The sequence below is a fragment of the Scyliorhinus torazame genome, chromosome 10 (assembly GCF_047496885.1).
Source record: "Scyliorhinus torazame isolate Kashiwa2021f chromosome 10, sScyTor2.1, whole genome shotgun sequence".
Taxonomy (NCBI): domain Eukaryota; kingdom Metazoa; phylum Chordata; class Chondrichthyes; order Carcharhiniformes; family Scyliorhinidae; genus Scyliorhinus; species Scyliorhinus torazame.
In genome coordinates this window covers 65,496,631-65,516,860 of record NC_092716.1, presented here as the reverse complement: position 1 = coordinate 65,516,860, position 20,230 = coordinate 65,496,631, and the positions used below count along the sequence as shown (strand labels likewise).

General features: G+C 47.1%; 1 protein-coding gene and 1 long non-coding RNA gene across 4 annotated transcripts in view; one reads left to right on the top strand and one right to left on the bottom strand.

Moving 5' to 3' along the window:
* LOC140430615 (plasmanylethanolamine desaturase 1-like) overlaps window positions 1-20,230 on the top strand; it is a 182,847-nt gene that overhangs the window by 116,988 nt on the left and 45,629 nt on the right. For all 3 annotated transcript variants that reach the window (XM_072518213.1, XM_072518214.1, XM_072518212.1), the window contains one exon: window positions 15,436-15,527. In XM_072518213.1, coding sequence (XP_072374314.1) covers window positions 15,436-15,527 — 92 coding nt within the window. The remainder of the gene's footprint in view (window positions 1-15,435; window positions 15,528-20,230) is intronic.
* LOC140430616 (uncharacterized) overlaps window positions 14,250-20,230 on the bottom strand; it is a 34,166-nt gene continuing 28,185 nt past the window's right edge. Inside the window, exons 3-4 of the long non-coding RNA XR_011949472.1 lie at window positions 19,893-20,000; window positions 14,250-14,635 (exon numbers count right to left, since the gene is read on the bottom strand). This is a non-coding gene — a long non-coding RNA (uncharacterized lncRNA). The remainder of the gene's footprint in view (window positions 14,636-19,892; window positions 20,001-20,230) is intronic.

Sequence of the window (20,230 nt, the reverse complement as noted above, 5' to 3'; positions counted from 1 at the left end):
TGGGAATTCCACCACCTGCCATCTGGCAAAACGCCCTTACCTGTAAGGACCTGAAGGTGTTGTTTTTGTGCCATTTCAACCTATGAGGATGATTCAAGCTCCCATAATGTAATTTTTCCATCTAGACTGCTAGTGTGTATTTACTATACACCAAAGCATGGTCTTCTGCACAATCTTCTTCCATTGGTGTTGCATGCTCAAGATGAACACCAACCTCCTTACTCTGCTTATAGGCTAACTGGAAGTAGTTTAACATACCTCCTGCTCTCCTGTTTCCTCCTGCACAGAGACAAGTACTTTCATGTTTCACAGACCAAGCATCTCGGGCTGCAAATGACCAATCATATTTATTAAGATAGAAACTTAGCAGAACCAAAAGTCAAATAATGGGGCAAAGTTCAGGCACAGTAATTTATTTATCTTAAAATGTGCTTCACAAAACAGCTCAAAACTTCACTCATAGGAAACAAAGGAACATAGGAATAAGAGTAGCCATTCAGCCCATTGATCCTGATCCGCCATTTAATACGATCATGACCGATCGAACATTTCAGCGCCTTTTACACCCACTATCCCCATAACCCTTTACGCTATTATTGATCAGAAATCTATCAACCTCTGCTTTAAACACGCTCAATGACTGAGCTTCCACGGTCCTCTGGGATAGAGAACTCCAAAGATTCACAACCCTCTGTGTCAAGAAATTTCTCTTCATCTTTGTCTGAAGTGGCATCCCCTTTATTTTGAAATTGTGACCCCTGGTTCCAGACGCCACAACCAAGGGAAAAACTTACCTACGTCTACCTTGTCCATTCCTTTAAGTATTTTGTAAGTTTCAATGTGATCACCTCTCATTTTTCAAACCTCTAGCGAATACAGGCCCGGTTTGTGTAATCTCTCATAAGACGCTCCTGCCGTCATCCCCGGAACAAGTCTGGTGAACCTTGGTTGCACTCCCTCTTATGGCAATATAACCGTTAAGATCCCCATTCTTAATCTGGGTGTAGTTTTGTTCTCCTTCTGAAAGGGCCCTTGAGGTAAAGGCAATAGGGCATTCTGAACCATCTGCCATTTTGTTGGATAAAACTGCGTCTATACTGTTAAGGGGAAGCATCACATCTCAGCACGATTGATTTCCCCGGATCAAAATGCACCAAGAGGTGTGAAGACTGTGTAATGTTTGCTTCATGATTCAGGAGGATTCTTCTTCAGGCTCCCTCCATTGTCACCACTGATTCTTCCTTAATAGTTGATTTAATGGTGCCAATGTTGTGGCTAGATTAAAAATAAACCTTCCATAATTGGCCGTTCCATGAAAGAACTTCAGCCCGTTGTGATTTTTAGGTGCAGGGACCTTGACCTATTCTTCCAATGCATGCAACCATGTTGCATCAACGCAAAATTCTAAGTATGCCACTTATGAGGCCTGCAAAGTACATTTTTCACATTTTAGGTGGACCCCAGCATCAGGAAACCTCTTTAATACTTCCTGTGGGCTGGCCATGTGCTCTTCTAGTGTAGTGCCGGTGACTAGCACGTCATCAGGGTAAACCATCACCATGGGAATTCCCTGGAGGAGATTTTCTATCGTGCACTGGAAGATAGCGCAGGCTGAAGCAATGCCGAATGACAATCTGGTAGACCAGGAGAGGCCTTTATGGGAATTGATTGTAGCAAAGTTCTGAGACTCGTCATCCAACTCTAGTTGTAGGTAGGCATGACTGAAGTCTAGTTTTTAATGGGTGAGGCCCCCTGCCAGCTTGGCTAGAGGTCTTCAATTCGGGTAATCGAATATCAATCGGCCTGGGCAGTTTGATTTATTGTCAGCTAGTCCCCACAAATTCTTATGGACTGATCAGGTTTAAGGATATGGACTATCGGTGCCGTCCACTCTGCAAACTGGACTGGCTTGATTATCCTAGCTCTCCCAATCTCTTCAGCTCTGCTTCAACCTTTTTGATGTAATGTGTATGGCACTGGTCTGGGTCTGAAGAAGTTAGGTGCCAAAACCGTATTGACATATACCTTGGCTTTTATGCCCTTAATCCAGACCAATTCCTTGTGGAAGACGTCTTCATACCTCCTTAAGACATCTTGGAGGACACCGTCAGATATTTTGAAGATTTCCAGCCAGTTGAGTCTAATTTTCTGTCACCAGTCTCTTCCCAACAGACTGGGTCTATGTCCTGCCATGACAACCAAAGGCAGATTGTCTTCCTGCCCTCTATATGCCACTGGGGTCTTGGCTGTTCTGAGGATCTTCAAAATCTCACCGAAAGCTTGGCTGTAGTATTCTTCAAGCTTAAAGACTGTTCATCATGCAGATATTGGAAGGCCTGCTCTCTCACCATCATTATCGAAGCCCCGCTGTTTACTTCCATTTTAAGGGCTCTGCCATTTACCTTTAAGACAATTTCAGTTGGAGTCTGTTCAACTGGACTACATTCAACTGATACACTGCATGATCTTCTTCAGAGATCTTCTCTATTATGCTCAGTGGCGCTGTGAACTGCTGCTGCTGCTTTTCTTTTTGCATTGGCGCGCTTTCCCTCGCACAACATGTTTGAATGTGCCCCATTCGATTGCAACGGAAGCACCTGGGGTAGGTCATCTGGGGATGGTCCCCCCCCCCGCAACGGTAGCAGTCCAGCTAGGATTCTCTGTCCCCCGCTCTCTCTGTCCCCCGCTCTCTCTGTCCCCCGCTCTCTCTGTCCCCTGCTCTCTCTGTCCCCCGCTCTCTCTGTCCCCCGCTCTCTCTGTCCCCCGCTCTCTCTGTCCCCCGCTCTCTCTGTCCCCCGCTCTCTCTGTCCCCCGCTCTCTCTGCCCCCCGCTCTCTCTGCCCCCCTCTCTCTCTGCCCCCCTCTCTCTCTGCCCCCCTCTCTCTCTGCCCCCCGCTCTCTCTGCCCCCCGCTCTCTCTGCCCCCCGCTCTCTCTGCCCCCCGCTCTCTCTGCCCCCCGCTCTCTCTGCCCCCCGCTCTCTCTGCCCCCCGCTCTCTCTGCCCCCCCGCTCTCTCTGTCCCCCGCTCTCTCTGTCCCCCGCTCTCTCTGTCCCCCGCTCTCTCTGTCCCCCGCTCTCTCTGTCCCCCTCTCTCTCTGTCCCCCGCTCTCTCTGTCCCCCGCTCTCTCTGTCCCCCTCTCTCTCTGTCCCCCCCTCTCTCTGTCCCCCTCTCTCTCTCTGTCCCCCTCTCTCTCTCTGTCCCCCTCTCTCTCTCTGTCCCCCTCTCTCTCTCTGTCCCCCTCTCTCTCTCTGTCCCCCTCTCTCTCTCTGTCCCCCTCTCTCTCTCTGTCCCCCTCTCTCTCTCTGTCCCCCTCTCTCTCTGTCCCCCTCTCTCTCTGTCACCCTCTCTCTCTGTCACCCTCTCTCTCTGTCACCCTCTGTCTGTCTGTCTGTCCCGTCACTCTGTCTGTCCCTCTCTGTCTGTCCCTCTCTGTCTGTCCCTCTCTGTCTGTCCCTCTCTGTCTGTCCCTCTGTCTGTCCCTCTGTCTGTCCCTCTGTCTGTCCCTCTGTCTGTCCCTCTCTCTGTCCCTCTCTCTCTGTCCCTCTCTCTCTGTCTCTCTTTCTGTGTCTGTCTCTCTATGTCTCTCTCTCGCTCTCTGTCTGTCTCTCTCTGTGTGTGTCTCTCTCTGTGTATGCCTCTCTCTGTGTGTGCCTCTCTCTGTGTGTGCCTCTCTCTGTGTGTGCCTCTCTCTGTGTGTGCCTCTCTCTGTGTGTGCCTCTCTCTGTGTGTGCCTCTCTCTGTGTGTGCCTCTCTCTGTGTGTGCCTCTCTCTGTGTGCCTCTCTCTGTGTGCCTCTCTCTGTGTGTGCCTCTCTCTGTGTGTGCCTCTCTCTGTGTGTGCCTCTCTCTGTGTGTGCCTCTCTCTGTGTGTGCCTCTCTCTGTGTGTGCCTCTCTGTGTGTGTGCCTCTCTGTGTGTGTGCCTCTCTGTGTGTGTGCCTCTCTCTGTGTCTGTCTCTCTCTGTGTCTGTCTCTCTCTGTGTCTGTCTCTCTCTGTGTCTGTCTCTCTCTGTGTCTGTCTCTCTCTGTGTCTGTCTCTCTCTGTGTCTGTCTCTCTCTGTGCCTGTCTCTCTCTGTTTCTCTCTCTCTGTTTCTTTCTCTCTCTGTCTCTCTGTGTCTCTCTTGGTGTGTGTGTCTCTCTCTCTCTCTCTGTCTCTCTCTGTTTTTCTCTCTCTCTCTCTCTCTGTCTCTCTCTCTGTGTCTCTCTTGGTGTGTCTCTCTCTCTCTCTGTCTCTCTCTGTTTCTCTCTCTCTCTCTGTGATGCACAATCAATAACTCGCGAGACGAAGGGGAGTCATATCTAATCGGCTTTAATCAGCTAGAACTGTACCCAGCAGCGATGATACAGAAAGTGAAGGCTGCTGGGATGGCATTGGTTCTTATACCCCGCCTCTCAGGGCGGGGCTATGTACATTATCCAATGGTAGACCCCTCGGCCTAGCCAATGGTCATTCACCTCTCAGGTACTGCAATACCTGGTATTACCACACTCTGTTTCTCTCTCTCTCTGTTTCTGTCTGTCTCTCTGTCTCCCTCTCTCCCTCCCTCCCTCTCTGTCTGTCTCTCCCTCTCTGTCTGTCTCCCTCTCTCTCTCTCTCTCTGTCTCCCTCTCTGTCTCTCTCCCTCTCTGTCTCTCTCCCTCTCTGTCTCTCTCCCTCTCTGTCTGTCTCCCTCTCTGTCTCTCTCCCTCTCTCCTCCTCTCCCTCTTGCTTTCTTTCTCGACTATTCCTTTGTTTCCCCCCTCGAATCGACAACTGTTGGCTGCGATCAAAAACTTTTACCTCGTCGTCAATGTGATGGCTCAAGACACACACTGGAGGCTTCCAGTAGCACACAAAAGGGACTTACTGATGTGAGGCAAAGGTAGTGAGCTAGCTGGCATAGCACACTGTACAACAAGTCTTTACATTCAGCTCCCTGCTCTAATCTGCCCAGGCTCCTGCTCCCGGAGCCCCACGCAAACTCTCCATTTGCCAGGATTCTCGTGCTTCCGTGCGATTGACCCCGAACCGATCCGGTAGTCTGTGGAGCCCACCCCCTTGATGGGGCCACGCTACCACACCGCCCACTCGCCTTCAACTTGCCACACCAACATTGGGCACTCCTCAATCTTTTGTGCACTGGCCAAAACCTTTGTGCAGCAAATTAACACATGTCGGGACTTGTAGGGAACCCAGATTGTAGCTGTGGTGCACCCCAATCAACGACTCACATCATTGAAGACTATCCCCTAACAAAATTCAGTGGAGGGCTCAGGAGCTCCATTCAGCCACTGCCAAAGCTATTGGCTGGCTTTGTGGCTACCGATCACACTTTTTAAAAAAAAAAACTAACTCTCATAGTCTTGAACACCTCGAATAAATCTCCCCCATCTCCTTTGCTTCAGTTTCTCCTACCTAACCTTGCAGCTAAAATCCCTCATCACTGGAACCATACATCTCTTAAGGACCCTCACATCTTTCCTGAAGTTTGTTGACCAGAATAGGTTGCAATGCTCTAGTTGTGGCTTAACCAGGGCTTCATAAAGGTTCAGCATAACTCTCCTTTTGTACTTCATACCTCTATTTACAAAGCCTAAGATCTCATCTGCATTGCAAGCTGCCCTCAATATCATTTTTGTACTTTGGCAAAAATTCTAAGAAGCCGCATTCATTACAGCATAACATTATTAATGAGAATTGATATCTTGAGATGCAAAGCTGGACATCCTGAGGGTTTTTCTTATTCAGAATTGTTGCTCTACTTGAGTGTTTTGATGGAATGTTGACTGGACTTGCAATAAGTTGCAAAATAAAATGCCAAGTGTAATTCTGAGGTTTCAATTCGCCAGTTCATCATTTTAAGAGAAGTCTGATACTTGATCTCTATCTAACTGTTTTCATATGCGGAAGAGCGATATTAGGAATAAAAGCCGTGATAATTCTTACCAAGCCAAAACCGGTTACTTTTTCACTATCTCATTAATGCTTTCCAGCAAGCTTATCCATTCCTTTCATTTGTAGCATGTCATTTCTGTTGATTGTAAAAGCTACAATAAATAGTCTAACATTGCCGTGCAGCACTCCTACATTAGCTATTTAAATTCAAAACCTACAGGTTGTACAACATGATAGTAATTGTGATTGTGGCTGAGTTAAGTGCCTCAGTTGAGGATAATTCTTTAGACATGGAAAATTTACAACAATAATTTAACATGATATAGTGTAGATCAGGGAAAGATATTACTTACATCCAGGACTCTGAAGGTTTATAGACTCATTTGGGTTGGCAAAATCATCACTTCAGGACAACAAATACATAGAAGTATATTTACTCGAGCTCTCCCTAGATAGTGCTGACATGCTGTAGGAATGTGATTTACATCTTCCAGCCACCGAATCATTTTTCCAGATTAGATCCTTTAAATTTTACCACATTAATTGACTCACCGTTGCATATCTGATCAGTCACGTAAACTAGTGCAATTCATCATTGGCACTATTTTTATTTAAAGTGTATGTTATTTTCTCACAGTTACACTCCTGTTACAAGAAGCAAAGATATGTGTGAAAATGCTTCCCAAGATCATTTATTTTAATATACATATTTCATGTTAAAACTATCGTTGCAAATGTTACTTTACTTAAGATTTAATTGGAAAACACAACAGACAATATAACCACTGTTACTAACACAGTGCGTGTTCTTTGTGAGCCTGACACCAGACACCCAAAACAACTGCTCTACTCAGAACTAGGCTGTGGCAGGAGAGTCCCAGGAGGAATCTCTTTAGCGATGTCCTCAAAGCATTCCTTAAGAGGTCAAACATCCCCAATGACTGTTGGGAGTTTCCAGCTCATGACTGACCAAAATGGAGAAGGTTTGTTCAGGAAGGCACCGATCATATGAGAGACTTGGTCCTTTATGCAGAGATATGAATTAACACACTGGAGTGAGTGCAGAAATCTCCAAACAACTCATTTCTACCCGACCCTTTCAAGAATTCACCTGCCTCGCATGTGACAGAGTCTGCAGATGGCATATTTGACTTTGCAGCCATCTCAGAATCCATCGAACCGGAATGGAAGCAAGTTGTCCTTTATTCCAAGGGACTGTCTAAGAAGAAGAAGAGGAGATTCATCTAACACTTGCTTGCAACAATATTAGACCAACGCAGGTTTGAAAATTTTATGGGCATCTTTTAATACATACTAATATTCCATTATGTCAGTGGGGATAAGTGTAAACTATTTGTTTCCCTTGAGTTGTACGATGGAAAGCCGAAGATAATGGCTAAGATTGTGCACATTAAAACGTAAAGAATAAAAATGCCCTGTTTCAGATTCCCAGCAGCGTTAGCACTTTGTTCTTCAGTAAAATGGAGGCTGCAGCACTGGAGAACTATTCCATATCGGGAGGTTTGATGACTACACTTTTCCTGAACTGAATCTTGCAGAAAGCAACTGAACTAGTTCACTGTTATGCTTTTCGTAAAACAATAGTCCAAGAGAGAGGGTAGCAGCTTTTGAAAAATTACTGGGTTGTGTTTGCCTGAGTTATATTTGCTAATGTTCACCCTGTCTTTTTTGTAATAACCGTGATTTGAGCAACTTCTACTGGTACACTCAGGGAAACACAAACTGCAAGTCACTGACCTGCCTGCTGAACAGAAGTGGAAATATGTCCTGTGTTGCTTCAGGCCCGAAATGGATCTGAATGTGTAATAGTCATTTCTTTGCATGTTTATAGGGAATTGTCATAATATTGGGCTGAAAGAGTTCAGCAGGTTTCTTCAACACTTCCTTTTTTTTAATAAATATTTTATTGAAAATTTCTGGTCAACCAACACAGTACATTGTGCATCCTTTACACAATATTATAACAACACAAATAACAATGACCTATTTTATAAACAAAAATGAATAAATAATAAATAACAAAAATGAAAACTAACCCTAATTGGCAACTGCCTTATCACAAGTAACACTCTCCAAAAATATAATTTAACAGTCCAATATATAATTATCTGTCGCAACGACCTATACATATTATACAGTATATATTAACAACCCTGAGAGTCCTTCTGGTTCCTCCTCCCCACCCCCCCCCCCCCCCCTTCCGCCCCCCCCCCCCCCCCCCCCCGATCCTGGGCTGCTGCTGCTGCCTTCTTTTTTCCATTCCATCTATCTTTCTGCAAGGTATTCGACGAATGGTTGCCACCGCCTGGTGAACCCTTGAGCCGACCCCCTTAGAACAAACTTAATACGCTCTAGCTTTATAAACCCTGCCATGTCATTTATCCAGGTCTCCACCCCCGGTGGCTTGGCTTCTTTCCACATTAACAATATCCTGCGCCGGGCTACTAGGGACGCAAAGGCCAAAACATCGGCCTCTCTCGCCTCCTGCACTCCCGGCTCTTGTGCAACCCCAAATATAGCCAACCCCCAGCTTGGTTCGACCCGGACCCCCACTACTTTTGAAAGCACCTTTGTCACCCCCATCCAAAACCCCTGTAGTGCCAGGCATGACCAAAACATATGGGTATGATTCGCTGGGCTTCTCGAGCACCTCGCACACCTATCCTCCACCCCAAAAAATTTACTGAGCCGTGCTCCAGTCATATGCGCCCTGTGTAATACCTTAAACTGAATCAGGCTTAGCCTGGCACACGAGGACGACGAGTTTACCCTGCTTAGGGCATCTGCCCACAGCCCCTCCTCGATCTCCTCCCCCAGCTCTTCTTCCCATTTCCCTTTTAGTTCATCTACCATAGTCTCCCCTTCGTCCCTCATTTCCCTATATATATCTGACACCTTACCATCCCCCACCCATGTCTTTGAGATCACTCTGTCCTGCACCTCTTGTGTCGGGAGCTGCGGGAATTCCCTCACCTCTTGCCTCGCAAAAGCCCTCAGTTGCATATACCTGAATGCATTCCCTTGGGGCAACCCATATTTCTCGGTCAGCGCTCCCAGACTCGCGAACTTCCCATCCACAAACAGATCTTTCAGTTGCGTTATTCCTGCTCTTTGCCACATTCCATATCCCCCATCCATTCCCCCCGGAGCAAACCTATGGTTGTTTCTTATCGGGGACCCCCCCTAGGCTCCAGTCTTTCCCCTATGCCGTCTCCACTGTCCCCAAATCTTCAGTGTCGCCACCACCACCGGGCTTGTGGTGTAGTTCCTCGGTGAGAACGGCAATGAGGCTGTCACCATAGCCTGTAGGCTAGTCCCCCTACAGGACGCCCTCTCTAATCTCTTCCACGCCGCTCCCTCCTCCTCTCCCATCCACTTACTCACCATTGAAATATTAGCGGCCCAATAATACTCACTTAGGCTCGGTAGTGCCAGCCCCCCCCCCCTATCCCTGCCTCGCTGTAAGAATCCCTTCCTCACTCTCGGGGTCTTCCCGGCCCACACAAAACCCATGATGCTCTTTTCAGTCCTTTTAAAAAAAGCCTTCGTGATCACCACCGGGAGGCACTGAAACACAAAGAGGAATCTCGGGAGGACCACCATCTTAACCGCCTGCACCCTCCCTGCCAGTGACAGGGATACCATATCCCATCTCTTGAAATCCTCCTCCATTTGTTCCACCAACCGCGTTAAATTTAACCTATGCAATGTGCCCCAATTCTTGGCTATCTGGATCCCCAGGTAACGAAAGTCCCTTGTTACCTTCCTCAACGGTAGGTCCTCTATTTCTCTACTCTGCTCCCCTGGATGCACCACAAACAACTCACTTTTCCCCATGTTCAATTTATACCCTGAAAAATCCCCAAACTCCCCAAGTATCCGCATTATTTCTGGCATCCCCTCCGCCCGGTCTGCCACGTATAGTAGCAAATCGTCCGCATACAAAGATACCCGGTGTTCTTCTCCTTCTCTAAGTACTCCCCTCCACTTCTTGGAACCCCTCAACGCTATCGCCAGGGGCTCAATCGCCAGTGCAAACAATAATGGGGACAGAGGGCATCCCTGCCTTGTCCCTCTATGGAGCCAAAAATATGCAGATCCCCGTCCATTCGTGACCACGCTCGCCATCGGGGCCCTATACAACAGCTGCACCCATCTAACATACCCCTCTCCAAAACCAAATCTCCTCAACACCTCCCACAAATAATCCCACTCCACTCTATCAAATGCTTTCTCGGCATCCATCGCCACTACTATCTCCGTTTCCCCCTCTGGTGGGGCCATCATCATTACCCCTAACAGCCTCCGTATATTCGTGTTCAGCTGTCTCCCCTTCACAAACCCAGTTTGGTCCTCGTGGACCACCCCCGGGACACATTCCTCTATTCTCATTGCCATTACCTTGGCCAGGATCTTGGCATCTACATTTAGGAGGGAAATAGGTCTATCGGACCCGCATTGTAGCGGGTCCTTTTCCTCCTTTAAGAGAAGCGATATCGTTGCTTCAGACATAGTGGGGGCAGTTGTCCCCTTTCCTTTGCCTCATTAAAGGTCCTCGTCAATACCGGGGCGAGCAAGTCCACATATTTTCTATAGAATTCGACTGGGAATCCATCCGGTCCCGGGGCCTTTCCTGCCTGCATGCTCCTAATTCCTTTCACCACTTCTTCTACCTCGATCTGTGCTCCCAGTCCCACCCTTTCCTGCTCTTCCACCTTGGGAAATTCCAGCCGATCCAAGAAGCCCATCATTCTCTCCCTCCCATCCGGGGGTTGAGCTTCATATAATTTTTTATAAAATGTCTTGAACACTCCATTCACTCTCTCCGCTCCCCGCTCCATCTCTCCTTCCTCATCCCTCACTCCCCCTATTTCCCTCGCTGCTCCCCTTTTCCTCAATTGGTGTGCCAGCAACCTGCTCGCCTTCTCCCCATATTCGTACTGTACACCCTGTGCCTTCCTCCATTGTGCCTCTGCAGTGCCCGTAGTCAGCAAGTCAAATTCTACATGTAGCCTTTGCCTTTCCCTGTACAGTCCCTCCTCCGGTGCTTCCGCATATTGTCTGTCCACCCTCAAAAGTTCTTGCAGCAACCGCTCCCGTTCCTTACTCTCCTGCTTCCCTTTATGTGCCCTTATTGATATCAGCTCCCCTCTAACCACCGCCTTCAACGCCTCCCAGACCACTCCCACCTGGACCTCCCCATTATCATTGAGTTCCAAGTACTTTTCAATACACCCCCTCACCCTTAGACACACCCCCTCATCTGCCATTAGTCCCATGTCCATTCTCCAGGGTGGGCGCCCTCCTGTTTCCTCCCCTATCTCCAAGTCTACCCAGTGTGGAGCGTGATCCGAAATGGCTATAGCCGTATACTCCGTTCCCCTCACCTTCGGGATCAACGCCCTTCCCAGCACAAAAAAGTCTATTCGCGAGTAGACTTTATGGACATAGGAGAAAAACGAGAACTCCTTACTCCTAGGTCTGCTAAATCTCCACGGGTTCTTCAACACTTCCAAGTATGAGTGAGAGACCAGGGGCTGGATTCTCCGGTCGCCGACGCCGAAATCTCTTTCGGCGACCAGCCGGAGAATCCAAGTTTCCAACGAAATCGAGGGCAGTGCTGCTTTCGTGAAGCTCCGCCCCCTCCCAAGCACCGTATCCACGGCCTCAGGACATTGCCTGAGGTCCGCCCCCCCCCGATGCTCCGCCTCCGACCGGCCGAGTTCCCGACAGTGTGGGTCTCTCATGGTCTCACTCGTGGGGAACACGGCGTGGCGGCTGCGGACTCGGTCCAGCACCGCTACAGTCGGGGGAGGGCCGATCCACGGGCAGGGGGGGACATTATTCGGGGCTGACTGTGGGGGGGGGGGGGGCGGGCGAGCCGGCCGAAGGGGGGGGGGGCTATTTCGCAGGCCGGGTCTGCGAGCGGCCGCCGCCATGTAGCACGGCGTGGCCGCTGCAGGCCACCGCCGTGCGCATGTGTGGCCATGGAGCCGGCAATTCTCCGGGGTGTATCGGTAGCTAGAGCCGGGTGCTCTACGCTGCTGTCCTGCTAGCCCCCAACGAAACAGGGAAGCGGTGGCTGTTTTGCTCCAGTTTTTCTGGCGTAAAACACCACTGTTCCCACGTCGGGTGGGGACATACCCCAGAATCAGAGAATCCAGTCCCCTATTTCACTAAAATATTTGGAACATGCTGATTTTTTTTGTCCTTTCTTTTGTAGCTTCCTGATGCTGATTACACGCACTGTTGGTTCGTGTGATATGGGTCTCAGTGACAGTTATTTTTAATTGTTCCACGCTTATCAAAAAAGGTGATGTCAGTAAGAATTACATTCAGCTTAGTTTGCAATTAATTTTTTAAAAACCTAAAATTAAATATTTTATGAAATTTTTGGCTCAATTTGGCAGTGTTTAGCTTCATTGCTGCTTAAAAAAAAGGAGAATTTTGAAATGCATTGGTAAAGGGCCCATATAGACTAGCGGACGTTGGACAGACACTGAGATATGCACAGTTGAACAATTTTAATGAAAATGATAAGAGTTGAAGCAGCATGGAAGAATGGGTATGGCGGTGTAGCAGCAGGGTAGTTGTGGTGACATGGAGATGGAGGATGCAGGTTGGCACCCATGATTCCCACACAGTTGTATGTCTCATTATTTTAAATCCACCTCACCCCACAACTGACATTTTTACTTGCGGAGCCCTCATTAAAAGAATGAGCTATTTTATAAATGAAAGCAATAACATTTTGTTCGTTTTTTCACAATCTACAAACAGCAGTGGAAGGAAATACATTTTGTCTTTGATTTATAAATTGAGTGGACTGTGGTTTGTGTTGGAAACCCCAGCTGAAATCCCTTTATCTTGGAGTTCCTCCTGTGTGGCAGAGAATAACATCCTGGTTCCCCTCCCCTCTTTTTCCAGGAGGCGCATGGTCAATAAATCCATGATTATAGCGAAATGCTGGTAGATTTTCCATGGCACTGCTCCGAGTGCCACAGACAATCCTGTGGTACATGATACAGTGGGGCTACAACACCACCTGGTGCCCTGTAATCTGCAATTACAGTGCCACCATGACCTGTTTACCTAGGGAATATGCATTAAACCTGATGACATAGGCAATCGTAACGTTGCAATTTGAGGTAAAAATGTGGCCAGAAACTGACAACAGGAAGCAGTTTGAGGTAGTGTGGAGACTGAAATGTTTTAATGTAGTGTAGATATTTTTTTTAAATCTCAGAATAAACAGAATAAATAAATAAACAAAACAAATCTCAAAATAAGCACAATGGGGCTGGATTCTCCGTTCCTGAGTCTAAGAGCTGACATCAACTGAGAATCAGTGGAGTTTCACGTCCGAAAAATCGGCGCCACAGCTGCACCGATTCTGCTACCGGTGAGGGGCGCTTGCACCGGCATCGCGTGAAGCACCATCCGAACCCATGAAAAACGGTGCGGGAATCGCCGGGTCCGTGATGGACGCTCACAGGGCTGACGAGCTGCAACCGCGCATACACCCCCCATACACACACACTGATCGCAGCCGAAAAGATGGGACAGGCTGTGCTGGAGTGTGCCCATACAACTGATGGGTCGTCTGGGGTGAGAGGGCAGCAAGGGGGGGGGGTGCCCCGGAGGGGTCACCTATATGACCCAGGGCACCAGGTTTATAGCTGGCTGTCAGTGGCATGCGCATGGCTGCCTTGCCGGCAGCGGTAATGGTGTTGTGTACCCGTCCACCCTGATCCTATAGCCCACTACCTGGCCACCTCCCACTAGCCCCTCCAGCCCTGCCAGAAGCCCCCTGGCCAACAGCACGGCTGACGGCGAAGTATGGCGGCACAGGACACTGTCCGTATGCCCTCTTTCTCTCTCAGCAGCCACCACGGCAAGTTAACGATTTGTGCGAGCACATGTGGGCTGCGCCGACGGGAACGGCCCATTGGAGGCGGAGAATCACAAGCGGGCCCATTAATGATATTCAAACAGTGTTCAACTATGCCCAGCGTGAGTCGCATTGACGCCATTTTCAGGAGGCGGAGCATCGCGATTCGGCATCAAACCGGCACCTGCCGCGATTTCGGCATTGGGAGCTATTCTCTGCCCAAATTCGGCTTTGGCCAATTGAGAATCCTGCCCAAGGTATTTTAACCCGGACATCTGAAAGAAAACATTCCAATTGATTGATCACATAGCTTTAAGTGTCTAGTATTTTGTATAAATTCATCAAATGAGGCCTCGCAACAGATTTCAGTGACTTACATCAAGCATGATCCAGCTGGGAACCTTTTTCTTATAAACAAAAAGTATTTTAATGAATACTGTGACCGGAATATTCCACGATAAACATTTGGTGCCTATACTGGTAGGACGGTCTTGTATTACATTTCAATGAGTGTTCGTTATCAAGGTGGGGCAGCACATGTTGATTTAGATATGGATTTGTACTTCTAATTTCCCTTCCATGCAAACTGCCCGAGTTTGGCTGGGTTGAAGCATTGAACAAAGACCGAAGGCTTCTTCAGAAGGAAACGTCAAACGTTGAGATGTGTGGGCCAATGCAGCTTCTGTACTTCAAACATGTCAGTTTGTGCTGATGATCGAATAGGAAAGATGGGACTGCTATTTACTGTGGGGGTAAGAGCAGAGAGCCAGTACATAAATGGTCATTGTCCTCTGATTTGAGCTGCAGAAGCTGCCAATGGAAAAAGGCCCATTTCCACATTATGTCGGAAACCTGTAAAACAACAGAGGCTGTTTAAGAATGATGTAGGCCTTTGCAAATCAAGAAATCATACTATTCAGTTAAATAATAATGCGTTTTGTTGTATGTTTACAAATTTAATTAGAAAAGTGTTGACTCCCTGTTCTCCTGTCCGTCCACTTTCTACTAACAATGAATGATCCCAGGCGGCTAGCAGTGCTCTGTGGTTACACCTTTTATGCAGTGCTTGACTGGTGGCTCACTCTTTCTGCAGTTCTGCACTCTGGAGAGGCCCCACTTGCTGCCTACCTGAGAGACATAGCTGAGGTCTGAAAGAGGAAAAATAAAAACATAAAATACTGGCAAAGAGCAGCCGATCAGGCAGCTTCTGTTAATAAGGGCTCATGATTATGTTGAAAATTGGGGAAGGTGGTGAGAGTGACTAATAGCCCTTGTCTCACAAGGTGTCAGTGCTCCATTGAATTAATTTTGTTCTGCTGCCAAGCTAACCGATTATAGCAAAAAAAATCTTTATTTTTTCTTTAAAGCGTTTTGTTGAGTTGCAGCAAACATTTGTTTCCAGTCTATTTGGCTGCATTAAGTTGGAGAGCATTATAGTTTTTTTAAAAATGTGTACGTTTCAAGAATTCAACGTCAAGTTACTGATTTTATGAAAATAGTTTATTGTTACTGAAAGAAAACTGAAATCGATTTACTATTTTAAAAATGTGAATATAGATATGGTACTTTGGATCAAATAATTCTGTCTGAACATTCATGGCTTCAGTCTGTGAGCTCATTATGGATTTTCCAATCCTTTCCATATTTTCCAGTTGCTGGGATTGTTACTGCGGATTTTGCCTCCGGCCTGGTCCACTGGGGAGCAGACACCTGGGGTTCTGTTGATATCCCTGTCATTGGCAAGGTGAGGGCCGACTGGATGAATAGCATTTAATATGTGCATTGTCTTGTGAGTGTGCTGACATCTGGGCCACAATTAAAAAATTGTCTAAAAATAAGTGCTTTGTTTCTGTGACCCATTCACATTGTTACCTTCTCTTCACACACCCACACACACACACACACACCCTGCAAATGTTTCTGGCCTTTTATTTACAGCCAAACGCAAACGCTAATTTGGAGATCTTCAATGTAAATTGGGCATGAGGTGATGTGAACCAAAATATACTGGTGACTCTGAGTGAGCTAATGTCAGAATCCATAGAGAATTCTGCACTACACCGAATAAGGCCCTTCGCTGTGAGGATCTTTTCTCGAAAGACTATTCTAAATGACCCATAGATTTTACTTGAATCAGATTAATTGAAATCAGCTTGTGGCTTAACAGGACACAGCTGAGAGCTGCTGCAAGAGGCAGAGTTATAATGCAGGGAAGTTCGGGTGAAGCTTTTTAAAAGGGCTATCTTGCCAAGCTACACTCCATGGGTCAACATTGTAATACTTGGTTTGTGTCTCGAGCATGTTTTTTGTAATAATTCTGTTTCAAAGACGTGATTGTTTTACATTTCGGAAATTGTTTGAAAACATGCTGCTTTCTGAATGTTGTAAGTATTAACCTTGCCCATGTTTTGATGCCTTGAATTTTGTTTGTGGAGTTATTGTCGAGCAGTCTACTTCTGGTGATGATCTCTTTGAATTGTTTTGTGTATAGTTATTACAGATCCAATAATCTAATTGGGTAGTAAACAGGCACTAATTAATCTCAGTTGTACTATGTCAACTGTACCTGTCTCAGTTGTACCATTAGGGGAAGTGCTGAGTAAAGTCCCCACAGGGATGGAAAATTAAAAAGTGAATCGCACTGGACCATTCTCGTACACCTCTAGTGGGCTGATTTCAAAGTAGTGTTGACAAAAGCCTGTGAACAGGTTGCATCCCCCACCTCCCCCACTCTAATTTCTAGGGATGTTGTGCAGCAACGAGGCCTAAGAACGGGAAGCACACGGTTTCAAACAAGGAGTCCTTCCTTAAGAAAGTGACAGCTGAGACAGAGGGCAAGACTGCATGGACTCAGCGCACCTCCCCCGCTGGATAACTCAGCATGTTTTTTTCCTGAAGGGCTGTGATCACGTTACCAACTCGGCCTCTCAATCTGGCAATCAAGGGAAATAATCGACGGGAATTAAATGTTTATAATGCAGCTGGTAGGGCTGATTAATTTTCAGAAAAATGTCTTCACGGAAAAGCCAAAAATGCAGGCCCCAAAGCAACGCTTCTTATGTTTGAGGGAATGAAGGTAAAATGGACTGAAGTTCAACATAGAACTGCTCTTTTCTCCTTCTGGACTGCAGAATAGTCCCCAGTGCAATGCCTCATTCTTAGCGCCTGGTATACATTACAGGCTGGAATGCCAATGAGTTGAGCTGAACTTGCCTCTACCTCATTGAATAGAAAGTGAATTTAATAACTCTTTGCAGCGAATATTTTGGCAGTGGAATCTTATATAATGAATATCTTTATCTAGGTTCTTATGCGTTTTCTGTTGCTTCAGCAAACTAAAGCTGCAACAAGTTAAAAGCAATAATTGTCTCAGACGTTGTTTACAGAATGTGTTTTCCCTTCTGAGTGTTCCTGCTTGTGCCAAATGCTAGACTGACTATTCTTCATCGTTGGTAATGGTTCACCCTTGCTATTCTCGTGTGCTGCTTACACTGAAATTGATAAGGGCATTGTTCCAGGAAGGAGGGCTATACCTAGGATTTATTTTAAAACAATATTTGCTTATTTAAAGACATTAGCCCAAATCTTCCGAAGATTCAGAGACTGGACGTATAACCCAGATTGCATGTTGGGACCCCGTGGAAGTGCCGGCACGTTAACCTCCATGGAAATTTCCCAGGAAGTTTGAATTTCTGATGCGCAATTCCCCCGCTCCATTGGACCCTCCGCAAAAGTCTCTGATTCTGTGTTAGAGACAGGGATAGTTACCCAAAGGAATGTTAGAGAGAAAAATCTGACTTTAATTCCTGGCTAACCACAGAACTGATTCCCAAGTCACTCACACTGAACGCTGACTCGCCCACCCTCCACCAACCTACCACAACTCGACTACACTACAACCAACACTGCCATCCCGACCACCTGATTACCCCTTGACAATTATGATGGACAGAGTGGATAGTCAGAAACTTTTTCCCAGGATGGAAGAGTCAATTACTAGGGGACATGGGTTTAAGGTGCGAGGTGCAAAGTTTAGAGGAAATGTGCGAGGGAAGCTTTTCACACAGAGGGTAGTGGGCACCTGGAACTCGCTGCCGGAGGAGGTGGTGGAAGCAGGGACGATAGTGACATATAAGGCGTCTTGACAAATACATGAATAGGATGGGAAGAGAGGGATACGGACCCAGGAAGTGTAAAAGGTTTTAGGTTAGATGGGCAGCAGATTAGGCGCATGCTTGGAGGGCCGAAGGGCCTGTTCCTGTGCTGTGTTTTCTTTGACACAATCTGACTAGCCCTCCTGACCTGATCTGACTCGCCCACCTACCACACCCACCCTGCCATTCACTCATTCATCCACTCACCCATTCACTAAGAGACATCGAAACATACATAGAAATTAGTAGGAGTAGTCCATTCAGCCCTTCGAGCCTGCTCCATCATTCATTATGATCATGGCTGATCCTCAAATTTACACCCTGATCCCGCCTTCCCCTCCCCATACCCCTTGATCCCTTTAGCCCCAAGAACTATATCTAATTCCGCCTTGAAATCACACAACATTTTGGCTGCCACCATTTTCTGTTGTAGTGAATTCCACATATTCACCGCTCTCTGGGTGAAGAACTTTCTCCTCACTTCAGACTGAAATGATGGAAGGGCGATCATTGATGAAGCAGCTGAAGATGGTTGGGCCTAGGACACTACCCTGAGGAACTCCTGCAGTGATGTCCTGGAGCTGAGATAATTGGCCGCCAACTACCACCAACATCTTCCTTTGTGCCAGGTATGACTCCAACCAGTGGAGAGTTTCCCCCCTGATTCCCATTGACTCCAATTTAGCTCGGGCTCCTTGATGCCATACCCAGTCAAGTGCTGCCTTGATGTCAAAGGCAGTCGTTCTCACCTCACCTCTGGCATTCAGCTTTTTTGTCCATGTTTGAACCAAGGCTGTAATGAGGTCAGGAGCTGAGTGACCCTGGCGGAACCCAAACTGAGCGCCTGCTCTGAATCCTTACATAGGCTTTCGTCCCCCTGCCATATTGGTTTAAACCCTACCAAACCACTCTAGCAAGTACCCCCTCCCCCTCCCCCAGGACATCAGTCCCGGTCCTGCCCGGGTGTAAGCTGTCCAGTTGGTGCTGGTACCACCTTCTCCAGAACCTGTACCAATGTCCCAGGAATCTGAAACCTTCTCACTCACACCATCTTTTCAGCCACATATTCATTCTATATATCCTGCTGTTTCTGCTCTGACTAAATGTGGCACTGATAGTAATCCTGAGATAACTACCTTTGAAGTCCTACTTTTCAACTTGCTTCCTTGCTCCCTATATTCTGCTTTTAGGACCTCATCGCTTTTTTTATCCATGTCGTTTGTATCAATGTGCACCATGCCAACTGGCCGTTTATCCTCCCCCTTCAGAATGTCCTGCCATCGCTCCAAGACATCCTTGATCCTAGCACCAAGGGGGCAGCATACCATGCTGGATCTCATTTGTGGCCATAGAAATGTCTATCTATTCCCCTCACAATTGAATCCCCTATGAATATTTCATTTCCACGCCTTTTGCTTCTGCCCTATGCAGCAGACTGAACCATGGTGCAACGAACGTGGCTGCTGCTGTTATCCCCTGAGAGGCCATTCCCCTTAGTATCCAAAACGGTATATCTGTTTTGCAGGGGAATCACCACAGGAAATTCCGGCACTGACTGCCTAGTCTCCTTGCTCTTCCTCATGGTCACCCATTCCCTTCCTGCCTGTGGAGTCTGACCACCTTACAATGCGTGATATCCACAATAGTCTCCGCCTTGCAGACCCCTAGCCGCTGTTCCAGCTCCGAAACTCGGGCATCCAGGATCTGCAGTTGGAGAGACTTCCTCTACACATGCTTGTCCTGGGAACTGTAAACGTTCCTGGTCTCCCACATGGAGCAAGAAGAGTTTGGAGTTCTCCTGCCATGTCTTACCCCTTTTTGGTTAAATTCATCCTTTTAATATCAAACAATATCAATTGGGTCCTATTTCTCTGCTCTTTGTTGTTATAGAATATATTTCTTACAAACAACGAATCACAGAACGAATAACATTCTTACTGGGTGCATAATCTTACCTTTTGGCAGCTAATGCTGTCTTCTCCCGCATGGACGCTATAGTGCTGTGATGGAGTTCTTAGTCTGGTGGTATGCTCTGTATTTCGGAAGGAGCTGAACTGGGGAGCCTGACAAGAAATTTAGAGCAGGGAGTTGAAAAGTTTGAGCGGAGTGGCAGCCTTACGGTTATTGCTGCTTCGCAGAAGATTAACATCCAGACGTAAGTATTAGATATGTTAATTCATTACACCGGTACATGTTCTCAAAATTAATTGTGGTAAACAGCTCCTCTGCATAGTTTCTCTAGCTTGTTTATATTGCCGCTAATCAGTCCATGATGTCTGCTCTCCAAATGAGC